Consider the following 14,854-nt stretch of genomic DNA (forward strand, 5'->3'; position numbering starts at 1 on the left):
GGCAAGGGCAGACTTTGAAATGAGGTGAAACAGGAAATAGTTGAATGTGCTGTATGCTCCAGAGTGTTGCTCAATGAAAAACACTAAATCTGATGGCTGGTTATTACAAGTGGTGGAAAATAAATAACACATGAAAACAGTCAATATTGTGTAGAATTGTACACTATCTTGTCGCATCAGACTACATTATACTACTATTGGTTTATTTATTGATACAGGAAGACACTAGAGGAGAGCGGCAGTGCCTTTGATCCAACACCTTGATTAGTTAAAAAAGTTAAATAGTGAAAGTGAACACAGCTTCCTGGATACAGAATTTAATAGGCCCAATTCTAATTGTAAAGGCTTGAAATAGTGTAAATACGTTGCACTTTGCTGCAACATCTCACGTTACCATGTCAACGTCATATCATGTTATGTACAATTGTGGGTATTTATTTTATACTTTTTACCCCCCGATTTGAATGTCTTTCAGGCTCTTTTTAGTTAATTGTCAAATAATCTATTTACTCGTTTTTTTCAAAACACCTTTAATAACTAAATGAAAAAAAATGGTTAATAAATAAACCAGTTGTGTAATTTAGTCTCTGCTAGCATTCCCCTGCTTTTATGTGTTTTATGTTCCATCTTTAATTCCTAATGTTTCTGATTAAATGTAATTTAAACACCCATGTGCCGTCCTCTTTGTTTACCTTTTTTTTCTTACGTCTCCGACTTCCACTGGTAACCCCGTGTTTAACGTCACATTGCTATACATTTTGGTAATTCCCTCAAGCAAAGTCTGCAGAAATGCAGACTTACGGAAAGGGTTCATAAAGGGCACAAAATGTCTGCGAGAGAGCCCTCAAACACTCACTGGCAGTGGGACAGCCCTAAACCCTCGCGGATTTTGCAGGAACATGACTCAAAGTCTGTGAGTCTTTGAGTGTGGAGATTGGGATTGGGCCTTACTGATATTTCTAGTGATCTTACACAGACATATCTATGGTGAACAACTAAGGTTGAAATGCTGCTGAGTATGGTACTAACACAGCATCAGTGCATTACATGTCTAACATGAGTAGACTCAGTAGTGTGTGTGTATTTTATGTTGTTGGTTGGATTACATTTTACATTTTAAATCAGGCACAATGACTCCTTTCTTGTACGTCCCCGCACCTGTAACAACACGTATCCATGTAACAACGTACCTGATGTCGTGGAGGCTGTTGTACTGCAGCGGGTGATGCACCTGGTGGCTGATTACTGGCCGTGCATGGTGCTGTGGGGGCGGAAGAACACGGGCCTCCTGGTGCAAGTGTGGATGAGGAGGGTGGGGCTGAGTGTGGGGTGGCCCCCTTGACAGGGGAGGGGTAGGGACAGGGGGCAGAGGGTGCTGCTCCTTCTTGACACTGAGAGGAGGCGGGGTGGGGAGGCACAATCTAGGGGGCACTGGGGGGGCCGCCGCTGCAGCGGGGGCAGGGGAGCCCGTAGGCGCCGAAGCTGGGGTGGGGCTGGGCACGGGAGGCGTGAAGGGCACCTCACTGTTGCTCTGCTCCTGGCTGCGCTGTAGCCCTGATACTTTGGCTGAGCTACAAGTCTTGGACTCTGGACTGTCATTCGTTGGCACACCTGAGAAGACATGAAACAGCAAAATGTAAGAAGAACATTTGTAAACTCCAATCTGACAAAATTCATCTGATGGTGTCAATTGTGTATTGGCGATTTCCTGTTTTTATTCAAAAACAGCTGATGCCTAAATCAGATAACAGATAAACAGGAATAGCTACTGTGTGTATTCAGAGGATATACATGATTAATGATAAGTAAAACTCTATTTCCTTCTATATAATGCTGTCCAAATGTCTTCTGCCCAAAGTTCCTCTAGTTCTCTTCTCCCTAGGTTCCATTAAGTGTTTAATCAGGTCATTTTCATGCTTGACTATAATCAGATGATCCAATTTCTTCCCGCGATCGAGTCAGTATGAATAAATCACAGCTAATTAAAGTTAAATGTCGGCCCCTATTCAAGGCTTTGCTGAGCACACAATCTGGCATGAAATAATTATGTTTCAATTGTGCTGTGAGGAGAGATCGTGGCCCTTTATCTTGGCCTTTCTGCCACTGCGCCTTTCTACCCCCCCTCCCTGATCTTTCAGGGGATTTAGGAAACCACAGCAAAGCACTCTGAACCCGACCACTTTGTCTTTACCATTCACCAGGGGTGTTTTCGACAGACAAGAAGCTTTTTATAATCAGCATTCCACTGAACGACTTTTCATACTTAGGCTGTTGCAATTTAATGACTGTAATTATATGCTATTGTAGCAGGAAACTGAAAGTGGCAGAAAATGCAGCATCTCGACACATTTTACATACAAAAAATCTCAAAGTACTTATGATTCTTAATGAAAAAGAAAATGCATTATCCTCTACTCCTTTCAGCGATAAAAGAAAAGCAAAATGGGCCACAAAGAAATTCGAGTTTGAGGAGACGGTAACTAGTGCTACAACTACAATAGCTGCAACACTACTATAGCTTCTGAACTCATTTTGATTTAAGCACAGAAACATCACATGCATAAAAAAAAAATCGGAGAAAGAAAGTGTTCACACACTGATATAGAAAGATAGACACAGAGGAAGACAGCCTGGTGGCGATGAGGCTCTCTAAGCAGCTCTAATCTACAGCCAAGATGCAGCAGTACTTCAGTCAGAAGGCTTACTAGTGCCTCAATTAAAAAAGCTCCACGGGCACTCTCGACGGTAACAAAAAAATTAGAAGAGCCGAGAGCTGCTGTCAAGCCAGTGAGAACTCTACATGCAGCCCACTAATGGAATATCCAGTCCCTATTAACAGCCTGCTTAATCTTTCAAGGATCCTAACACCCATAAAAAGACCAATAAAAAGGCAGGGCAGAGCTTTTATTTTTTTATTTGTTGAGCACCCCCTCCCCCCTGCTCTTTGCGTTTTATAGGAGAACTGGGGCTGGCTAAGGTGTCACGATTTTCAAATGAATTCGGGGGTCCAGGCGTATATAGACCTCCAGATTTATACAGGTTTGGGATTTGGATTAAACTGTCAGGCTCTCGTCGCTGCAAGCGAGAGAGAAAGAGCAAGACTGAAGGCAAAGACAGAGAGACGGGCACAGACAGACAAACGGGCGATGAAGCAAATATCCAGTCAAAATGTCGCCGTTGGGTGATGTTGCCGTGGCAACCTGTTCTCCCAGACACAATGCGAGGCGAGTGATACTGAAGGAAGTCTCGCTACGACCACTAGGAGAGGGGTTTCTAATACTAATGCTGGGAAGCCAGGGCCACAGCCAGCGCCGGGTTATCTTAACGATGATTCTAATGGGCTCTAATGGAGGCAGGGAAGTATCAGCCCAGACCAACCCATCCCTCATTAAAATCACTAGCAGAGACACACACATGCACAAATGCACAACAGAAGACAGAAAAGTTTTCAGTGTAGGCATGTTACACACACTCACAAACACTAGAGCCCAAACATCTTCATGTCACAGTAGGGCAGCATAAAGCGAGAAAAACCTGACCATATTTATTGGAGATAGAAATTGAATTACTTCTTTGCTTCAGAAATGATGGCAACAGTCTAGGATATATTCCTGTTATATATAAATGCAGAGTTGAGTGATAGCCCTTTAAACTGCAGGTTCAGCTTCTATAGCAGCAATCAGGCTGTCAAGAGTAGTGAACAATTAATGGTAGAAAACACTGTTACTGTGAATACTTATAGATTGCTTTTGCACCGTTTTGTTTCAGTGGCAGCCATTTTGAGTGTAACCTAATGCGCAGTGTTAACAAGATGACAGGAATGCCTCTCTGACACATGTCACCTAAGGGCTATATGTAGCAAAATCATGGTTTTGCAACAAACACTGTCCCCTCGCCGCAAATCCGCACAACTGTCAACTGGAGTCTCAAGCATTTCAACAAACTGCCAAATTCTGCATTTGTTTTCATCTTCCCTTCCTCGGGACATGGAACACACTTCTCTTTCCCTGCAATCACATACTTAGGAAAACAGTAGGCAAGCCACAGGCAGTCATGTGAAACAAATGCCATATGAATGTCTGTACAGAAAAAGTGCTGTCCTGAAGCCCTGCCCCGCAAACCTGAGCAGATGGTGTGAGTGAGTCAGGCAGGTTGGAGGGCAGCCCGGTGGTGGGGGGTGGCCCCCCTCACACTCTCCCGTTAGCTGGGTTAGTGCACCAGGGGGACAGGGACATTCCCAGGGGGGTGTTGGCAGGTCTGCTCACCAGATGACATCTCATCTCAGTATTGATCTTTTTATAGTTGTTCCTGTGGCACTGCTTACTCAGGGGAATTGGGCCTTGCCCTGTCCACCCGTGCCTGAGTTTGCAGTGATATGGGGTTGGGGGATGGAGTGGTAGAGAAAGGAGGGACACAGGGACTATGGTAGCAGACGGACAACAGGCTGGTCATGACTGATGTGTCCAGCAGGGACTCTGGGGTGAACAGTGTCGCTACACAGCTGTTCCTGCCTACTATATCCTTCACTTGTGACCCTGTTTGTCCCAGTGGAACATCTGGAGAGCTGGCACCGATCTGGTCCTATGTGGCCTTTATGCAGCCAGATGGCCTAGCTTTGAATGGCTTGGACCAGTCTGGAATGGCTTGGCCTTGAGCTGGACTAGGATGGGCTGGGTGTCATCATCAAAGAGACTTCAATGAAGGATAACAGGGCTCCTCGCTGTGACCAGGAAATCCCTCTAAGGCACGGTCTGTTGACACATGCCATGTCAAGAACACAATGCAGAAGTCCTGAAGGACAGCACTACATTCTTCGGCTCTCAGATGCTTTGAATTAAAAAGCATTCACTTGAAAACGTTTTGTTTAACCACTTTATTTCAAATACACACCTGGCTACCTGCAAATGGGCCCAACGACCTCATGAATGAGACAAGGGCCCTAGAGAAGATTCTCATTCGGCCTCCAACGAAAACCCTCAGCAAACTTATGCTGTGAATGCAAATGAGTGTGTTACATAAATTACCTGCTCACCATGCCAGTGTATACAACAGCCAGGGAAATAGAACCTGTATGCAAAAAGCCTTTTCAGATTAAATACAAGGGTATGCAAATTCTCTCTATGTCAAGGGGGGTCGGGGCTAAGAGAAGCTTTAGGCCACTGGGTGTTCTCATATAGTAGGCAAACACTGTGGTTCACTCCCTTCATGGCTTTGCTAAGGCATAAACAGTCAAGGCACTGATAAAATAAGAACATGAACAGACAGATATTTAAATGAAGCTGCATATCTGCTGAAAGACGTTGGAGGATGCAGAAGGTATGTGAGAATGCACGCTGACTTGATCCGTCTCCCGCTGGCTCTGGTTGACAGAATATTCTGCTGCTCTTGACGGTTGAGCTCACAATGATTTGGTTTTTGTTCCTCTCTAGACAAGCAATCTGCACAGAGCCAAGGCTTAGCTCACGAGTGAGTGACTGTGGAAGATGGCTATAACAGATACTGGCAGAAGGCAGGAAACCGCAGTCTTCCCAATCAACACTTCATTGCTGTGAGGTATTCTGCCATTAAAAAAAAGGTGGGGTGATTTGAACAAAATTATTTTGTATGAGAGGAACAGAAGGGCTGAGCAGTGTTGAATCATTGTGCTAATAATAAAATCATAGGAGAAATTTGCAATGGCTTGCTTTCCCTCACACTATTTAATCTGCCTCGAGCATCTCCAAGCTGGTAACGAGGAGAGCCAAGGCGACGTTTTTGCAAATCACTCAGAGATGTTAATGGGGGAGTGGACGAGGAAAAAACTGGCCAAGATAGCTAAAGAGTGGGGACAGCTGGCACGTTTCAATTATTTCTCTCTGTCTCTTTGCCGCAGCTGACAAAAGGAGTGGATGGCAGCAGAATGGGGATGGGTGTTAAGCTGTAACACGTTTACAGTCAAAGCCCAGGCATAAATTGAGAACCTAATGTTCATTTCAGAGAGCTGGCAGCTCAAGCTGCGGGATGAATCAGTTTTTCCTGTGCATATTGGATCACAATTCAAACACCAGCCATATGGTGCAGGACACATATGCACAAATTCACCTCTCATGGCACCCATGCCAGCGCTGTGAATGGGAGGCAAATGACGTCGAGCACATCTTTAAATTTGAAAGGAAAGAGAGAGAGAGAGAAAGAGAGAGAATGGCAGAGCTCTAAATGTTGACTGTGTCATATAAGGTCCTGTGGTCCTCTAAAAGCAATGTAAACCATCATTAACCCCTGACTATAACGTGCTGCAGAAAAGCCTCCATACTCACAATACACCGTTCTTCTCTCTGAATCTCCATCAGGGCCCATCCCCCTGCAGAGCTGCTTCTAACAGAGCTCATGTGCTCTGCGACTGCCATCAGACTCAGCCTCTCATGAACACAGCTGGGTCATCTAAGGTCAGTGCCACTGGGCCCTCCTAAATAAAAGGGTGGACATCTTGGATCTTTGGACAGAAAAGCTCAAGTCTAATGCCTCCTCTGACACGGCCCACCCTGCCAGTCAGGAATTTGACCCCTTTCACTGTCACTGACCCATCACCGACCCCGGTGACCATTCTAACCCTGAGGCCGCTGGGGACAGACAACAAACAGGCAGGGAAAGGGAGGGGAGAACTGAACTTTAAGAATTAATTTTATGTTGAAAAGAAGGGGAGCCTTCAGGAGTTATTTGTGAAAGGCTGCAAGCACTCGCCTTATCATTTCATTAATTAGCATGACACGCCTGCCTGATGGACTTGAACGCCGCAGCGGCAGCTGTCTCAATTGATTACGACAGTGGACGTGGTGCTGCAATTATCGAGGTGACTGGAGACAACGCCTGCCACTTCTAATAAAAGACTTAACTCCTGCTTCCCACATCACAGCACAGCGGTGGGAGGACAGTGGCAGCCTCCCTGCGTCTCCCATACCTTTAAGACCTTTTCAGAGTCTCTCCATGGGCTGCTGTGGATCGCAGTGTGGGCTGTAGTTCTGGAGCAGCGTGTCAGCTTTACTTAAGCTTGCATAACGCCTGAACATTATCACTTTGGTGCCCCACAGGAAAGCATGCTCTATTAGCCCACCAACTGGCTCACAATCCACAGAGAATGGAAGGAAAGGAGGTAGGAAAGAAAGAGAGAGGGAGAAAGAATAAGATATAAGAGACACAAAGCTCTTGCCAGGAAGCACCAAGTTCAAGCAGAAATAAGGGGAGTGAGTGCTAAGCAATGTAAACAGAAGCAATGCTTTCCATCCTCATTTCATGTATGAACATGCATGGAGCCCACATGCCTCTAAGTGGATATAATATTATCTTTCAGTGCCGCACTGATTACTTCTCAATGGAAGGGAAATGGCTGGGTGAAAATCCTTCAACAAATCCTAAGTGGCATGACAGTGGGCTGAAAGAGCCTGCATGTTTTTCTTTTCCTCCTCCTCCATCTCCATTTTCACTCCCCACTCAGAAAGCAAAGCAACAATTGGAAGTTGACAGCTCTTAACCATTCGCCATACCTCATTCACTGTTTTGACATCTGCAGCCGTTGCAATTTAATGCCATGAAAGTGGTAGAACAAACATCTTTGTCATGTCATATTTCCTCAAGTGTTTTGTAGAACGGGTTTGTCTGTATAAGTATTACAAACTGTGGTTTAGACTAAGACGTTGCCTGAGCTACTCACCTGCTTCATGCAAATACAGCAGCCATTTTCATAATATCAAATAATATCTTCTGACAGCCAAGAATGCTGAGGCAGCTGTCTTTTCCAAGTGGTGGTATTCTATAGATGGCAACGGATAAAAACAAATATCTCTTTATCAACAACTGCCAGAGAACTACAACGTCAATCAACCACCACGCCTTTTCTTCTTGTCATGTTTACATGTTGAAGCATCCTCTTATTACAGGCCAGGGCTGCTGATCAAGCCTCATTCAAAAGAATACTTTGTGCATCCCAGCCAAAAAATTTTTTGTGGAAAATGCCCATCATAATTTCACAGAGCCCAGGCTGACATATTGTAGTACACAAACCCCAAAGATATTCAATTGGCAACTATATAAAACAGCAACTTCTCACATTTGTGAAGCTAGAACCAGCAAATGTTTTCAGATTTTTACCTGATAAATGACATTCAATTGATTATCAAAATCAACCTTTATCAATCAAATCAACTGATTTACCAACTCATCATTTTATTGATATTCACTTTAAATGCAGTTTGACTACCAAAACTATGTATAAAACAACTACTAAAACTACTGAAATATTTTGAATTCACTATTTAATATACTGAGTCTTTAAATGATCTTGAGTGTAGGTAAAATTGACCCCACAGGAAGGGTGAATGCAAAAGGGTAAGATCTTAGTGGACTATTTGTCCCAAGATAGCACCCCAGTGTGCATTAAAGTGCTTGGGATTAGGTTTCACATATCTGCGGGCCCTCAGGGAAACACACTGTCCGGTATAGACACACTGATGTAATGAATGCCTCTTCTATAGGAGGATCCTGCTGCTGAGCTGCTCCTGGGGTGCTGCTGGGTAATTAGGCTTACAGATGGAGACCCAGCAGCTGTAGAAGACTAGACTAGAGCTGCCATTTTTCCCTGCTAATGGCTACACGCCAAGAGACCTGCGTTTCTTATGAGCTACAAGCCTTTTTTATGCAACAATCCAAGCGTGCGCTATGTGAAAGTAGACTTCTTGCAGTCTGAGTTGTTTTTTTACATGTCACAGCTGATGACACAATTCGAGAACCGAAGTGGAGATGTTTGAAATATCTCTCATACAGAGCTTAGTTAGACAAACACACACACACACACACACACACACACACACACACACACACACACACACACACAATGCCTCCTCTCGCCTCTCTCCCCCAACCACCATATTCTCCACCATCGCAGGAAAAGAGTGACAATTGGAGGGTGTATCGGGTTTCTCCAACATTTGCTGTCCTATTCATCATTCTTGATTAGAGCGAAAGAGCACGTCAGAGAAAGAGGGATAACGTGACCCAGAGTGGGGGAGAAAGAGGTTAGTTAATAAGGCAGGGGAGATGGAAGACGGAGCAGAGGGCAGGGAGTTGTGTCAGGTAAACTAATAGAGACAAGGCCTGGATTCTGACCTGCGGGGCTGCTGCTAACCTAAACCCACCGTCTCTAAGCCCTAGCCACACATACAGAAAGAGGTAGGAGACTCTGGGTCTGGCCTCCTCAAGCCGTAGTGGACAAGGAACATTAACAACAGTCTGCACATTTTCAGGGCTGCTATGAGCTGCCTGAATTTCACTGTGGCGTTTCAAGTGCGGCAAGTGAAGAATTGATTTGTTTGGTGTGTGGAGGTGCTGTGTCAGTTTGGGGAAATGTGTGAATGTGAGTATGTCTGTGAGGAGAGGGAGCTGCATTGTGAAACAGGAGCGAAATTGGACTCAGCAACGAGCCAAATCGCTTGCGAGATGAAACAGACTACACCAGGAAAAAACAAACAGAAAAAAAAAACAAGACACCACAAGGCCCCAGCAAAGTGTCGAGCAAGGCAGGCTGGCTCACAAGCAAAAAAACAGACACAAAACAAACACACTTTTCTTTCTGCTTGACATATTTCAGACTGCAGATGACAAAACAACACTGAAAGAGTTAGAGGAATCAAAATCAAACTGCCAAGTGTGTCTGACTGTTTCATGAATCTGTGTCGAAGCGGAGGCTCCACACCACATCAAACCCTGTAAATTCTCCTGAAAGCCTCCTCTCTCCCTTTAGTGGCCAGCGCTAGGATTATTGTGTGCAGCTAAAAGGTAAGTGCTGGGAGTGTCACACTTGAGAGTGTGTTTTAAGCACCATAAAGTATCAAGACCCAGATGGCTCATCCTCCATGAAATACATGTCCACTCTACCTTGGCTCCAGTGGCACCTGCTACCCGGATTAGTTTAGTGCTATGCCAACCCAGCACACTAATACAGTGTGCCGCAGCTGATAAGGAGCCCAGGGCACTTCAGCACTTGCCCTGCACTTAACAGTTGATGAGTCAATACCTGTATCATTAGTGATAGCGATAGCCGTATATAGATCTTTTCCATAAACACAGGGAACCATGATTTTGATGTAATTTGTCAGTGTTAGGCTTCAACAGATGTGGTCTTTTGAAGATATCAGTGCTGATAGTTTTGGACTGAACTGGAAGATGACTTGTTTTGGTTATGCTACTCAATAAGTTTAAATATCACGTCCTGTTGACAACAAAGCTCAACTAAATATTTCACAAAGAAAAAAAGCTGAGACATATTTTGGAACACTGAAATGGAACCCATTCCTTGTAGCAATAATGATTGAAACATAACCAAAATGCCTTAATTTAGGTTATGGGCTTCTTATAAACAAAGAGCAGGTAGAACACACATTTTAACAAAAGGGCAATATCACCAAGACCATATATCAGTGTAGCCCTGGGCAATACTGCCAATATTGCTCTTTATACACCTCTCCATAGGTCATGTGACATTGGAGCAATTTCTCTCGTTCCATCCCAAAGCAAACAGCAGTGAATTTCCAATCCTGCAGCTCACCCCTCGACACAGCAGCACTAACCCAACAGCCAGGGAGGTTGGAGCCCATGCTCTGCTGAGTGGGGTTTTACAGCCAGTTAGAGGCCATTAGGGGCCCCGCCACCAGGGCCCAGTGCAGGGAATTCACCGGTAGCCAAAAACAACAGCCAAACAGATGACCGCTTGAATATTGGAGGGGACCACACTGCGCATATTCTTTTTTTTAACCTTCCCTGAAATGGCCAAAATGCAGCCCCCTGTGTCACAGCGAATTACCACCTGTGTGTTAACAAACACTGGGACCATTAATGGCACTTATGCCCAGTGATATATAGAACAAAACACAATCCCTTCCTCAGCAGTGCGTGTCGGGTTACCGCTTTCAACATGTGTTGAATTCAAGGCTCTATCACAAACCTCTCCAAACCCAGCTCTCTGTCAAACATACTGTACGAGTCCAAGCCTGCAATACTGCTTCTAGACAGAGTGGCTATGATAAGACACTGACAGAAACATGGATGTTAATATACTGCCACTGGAAAGGCATGTAGCTCAGAAATACTGAACAAATAGTACATGGACCACCTATCTGGAAATACTTGGAAAATACTTTATATGTCAGGCTGATATTTCTGTTTGATTTAGGATCTTGATTCCTGGGTTCATCTAGCTTTTCTCCAGAATCCCCTCTGACACATTCTTTTAATACATGGATGTAGTTGTCCGTCATGGAATCTGAAGCGTTTTACATCCGTTCTGGTCCTGGCGATGGTTTTCCCATCTTCACAAGCCGGCGTGAAGCACTTCCCAAACTGTCCAATCCATTACAAGCATGTTTGTAATATCCATCTAGGCTGACAACTGTCCCCTTGCCAGCGATTGTACATTATCCAAGCATCGTGTTTGGCCACAATCTCCTACCATCTGGCTTTGTCAATGAGCGTTACAGCCTCATCTGCAAACAACATTGGCTCTGTACCGCTCAACACAGATGAGCTTAAAACGCACATAGCGGGGAACTGGGATCTTCAAACAAATGCAGGGTGGGGGAAAACCCACTTTTGCTGGCAGAAAGACTGGAGCTTGGAATAAAGGATTAAAAACAAGAAAACCTTCAAGTGATCACAGGCGACACGCTTTACATTTCAGGCCTGACAGTAGTGATAAGACGCTGGTCATGTATTATTCCAAGTAAACAATAAGAATGCCTTCCACACTGCAGCTGGCTGCATTGGAGGAGGAGAGAGAGGAGGATTAAGATTAGACAGAAGATGTGATGAGAGCTACTGCTCTCTAGAGTTACCCTTTCTAAATTCTTCCTTTTATCCTCTCTAAAGGAAAAAACAAAACAGAGAGCCTGCATCCATTTTAGCCAATGGTGCCTCCCTGCTAAGATGGGAGTCAACCTATGTTTTACAAGTTGGTCAGCTAACTGCGGGGGCTGCAGCTTATTTGCCAAAAAGCTTTTCCCGAGTCAGGGAGCCTCTGATTTCCTCACTCACTGCTGAAGCATCAGCTCCTTTCCCACAGCTAAGACTTTGGTTTATAGTGAACCAGTTGGTGAACTAGACCACAGTAACTGCTAAGAGGGGTTGGTTTCAGCACGCAGCTTTGCTGTCAATGGGATTTCTTTGATTTAACAGTAATTTATTGTTTTTTTTCAGCGATGTTTTGCCCACTGAGCATAGCCAAAAAAGCTCATCATATCTTCACCTTTTGTCTCAATGACAGTGATCCTGAAACCTGATTTCTACATTGAGAATTCCTCATCGCGGCTGTGTGCTGGCAGTTGATGGCTGGACAAATAAAAATGTCAACTGAGGTGTAAGTGTTACCTCTGGGTCAAAGCCACAGTATAAATTCACATGTGCTTTTTTCTATTATGGTGTACAACGCTGCTGCTGGTGTGGCAGGTGAGGGGAATCGTGTGCGTGGAAAGGCCAGGATGGCAGTAAGCTGGCACTTTATCATTTAACCTGAACTGAAGAGACAGCGCTGAAAAGCCTCAAGGGATCATTGTCCTCTGTTGTGTATAGGAGATGGCTTTGAGGCAGCACAGTATTGCTCAGTATTGAAGTGATTGGATATATTCACTTTGACTTGATCGTATATACTGTAAAGCTCTCTGTATATACCAACCTGTTCTTAACAGTAAGGTGGGAAGCACAGCTCCGAGATGTCACACCCCAGGCATTATACACTGAAGCTGTATAGTGAAAGTGCAGCAGCCAAAATGCTGGTCATACCCATGACAACTTATCCTAAAACTCCCTTATGGCCTGTAGTGATTCTGTAATTGCTCCCTCTCCACACCTAAAGCTAAATCCATATTCAGTCAATGGACACAGAGTCACACAATGAAGCCTAATCACACAGCCTTCAATGTGACTCCTATTTTCTGTCACAATAGCTGATCCCCACCACGGGCTTGCTGACACAGATGACAGGCCCCGATAGGACTGACTGACAGGTGTCAAGCGTCCTGAGATGTAATGGCTAACACAGACAAGAAATACATTGACTATCGAGCAGAGTTTCTGTTTCATGATTGAAGCTCAATACTCTAAACAGGGGCTAAGTTAATATTGCATGCACACTGGGCTCTCCGCAAAGAGCAGTTGCTTTTCTAATGGATATAATAGTGCTCTACAGGGGCCAATGAGTGCACCCAGGGATAGCATGACATATCAGCACTGATTTTACAAGCCAGCTAATTGCCGTGCATAGAAAATCAGAAGTGTCTTTGAAAACAAGCGGCTTGTAAGAGCCGGTGCAGTTTGACATCACATCCTGAATCATATAAAACCAAACAATTCCCTTCAGTCAGCTTTTCAAGGTGCCAGGCCATAGAGGGATTGTGGGTAATGTGGCTTGCTCCCTCTGACTGCCTGCCACTCTGAGCTACATAAATAGTACATGACGTTGTAATCGTAATTTAAAAAGCTATAAATATTGAAGAATTAAAATAATTTATGGAACACCGCAGTGTAAATGGATGTGTGTGAGTGTATGTGTGTGTGGGAGTGTTTTGTCTCCTTTCACTCCTCTCTCGCAGTGTATGCTGAAACGATGGGCAGCGGCGGTGCAAGCTGGGAATTCTGTAATTGCTTTTTCTGTCCCTGAAGCAGGCCTTCCTGCTTTAAATCAAAAAAGGCAATCTCTGTCAGTAATGGCTCAATTAATAATTAAACACGTGTCGTATCTCCGCCAAGCTCCCCCTATTTATTTTCATCTTTCCGACAGGGATGGCTGCACAAACAGCATTAGCACTATCAATAAAGGGAGCATTAATATCAGCCCCTTTCTCCAAAAACAAATCACCCAGCTCATAAACTGTCTTATGTCTGTGAGAAGTAATAACCTAGAGATTAATAAAGAAACAAGCCATATTCTTTGGTTTTCTCCAATTTCTCACGAGTATTTTCTCTCCCTGAACTGAGAGTGTTAGCTAACCCATCTGCTCTCTGAATTCTGCTAGGAGTTTGTACCATTTTAATATTTAAATCAAATCAGGGGAACACACAAGCTGCTGTTCAAGCTCAGTAACAAGTGAGATGGTGTTATAGGCAAGAGGGATGGTTTATTTTATGCATAAAACTACCAACCTCCAGCTCTCTTTTAAACATGGTGTAACTGTAACATACGAGTCCAAACATCAAAACACCAGAGCTTGAACATAAGTGTTATGTCAATAAAGAAACATTGGTCTTCTTGATAAAGAAAGCATGTCCTGCAAGCTGCCTGGACTTTGTCAAACAAATCATAGTAGGTACAGGAGGTGAGCTTCACCAGGCTTAGATTCCACAGCAGTGATGCCTACTTTTAATAAGAGCGTTTGCTAATCTTGCTGTGGGAAAACCCTTGCAGCCCTTGTGTTTTTCCAACAACATGTCTGCCCGCCAGCCACACTCTCCATCTACCTCCACTCAATCCTGATTCAACGGCGGCGAAAAGCTGATTAGTTGGTCAGAGGGTCAACCTCCATTCATTATTTAATGGGTGAGAGGCTGCGCACAGTCAGACCGGCTGCCGAGGTTAGTGATACATTACACTGACCTGGCCAGAGGAGAGCTGCCCAGTCGAATACAAACATGCTCTCTCATCTACTTCACTATGGCTGAGATGACCTCAATCCCCTCTGCCCCTGACCTTGCTGCTCCTTTTCAAATCACCATCCTTCCTCCCTTCTCTGGCATTCACAATCCAGCAGGTGGGTTCATTTTCCCGTAAGCTTGCACTGCAGGAGCAGGCCCGTAGCTACGGCTGGCCCAGGTAACTAAGAGGAGGAGGAGGAGGCCA

The 14,854-nt window shown here is 44.5% G+C and overlaps 1 protein-coding gene across 2 annotated transcripts in view; it reads right to left on the reverse strand.

The window, feature by feature from the left end:
* The window catches only part of fbrsl1 (fibrosin-like 1), a 261,462-nt gene that overhangs the window by 15,877 nt on the left and 230,731 nt on the right, over positions 1 to 14,854 (reverse strand). For both annotated transcript variants that reach the window (XM_068703416.1, XM_068703415.1), the window contains one exon: positions 1,191 to 1,611. In XM_068703416.1, the coding sequence (XP_068559517.1) occupies positions 1,191 to 1,611 (421 nt within the window). The remainder of the gene's footprint in view (positions 1 to 1,190; positions 1,612 to 14,854) is intronic.

Source organism: Cebidichthys violaceus, unplaced genomic scaffold, assembly GCF_023349555.1.
Source record: "Cebidichthys violaceus isolate CVI_PGR_0920_01 unplaced genomic scaffold, fCebVio1.0.p SCAF_9, whole genome shotgun sequence".
Taxonomy (NCBI): Eukaryota; Metazoa; Chordata; class Actinopteri; order Perciformes; family Stichaeidae; genus Cebidichthys; species Cebidichthys violaceus.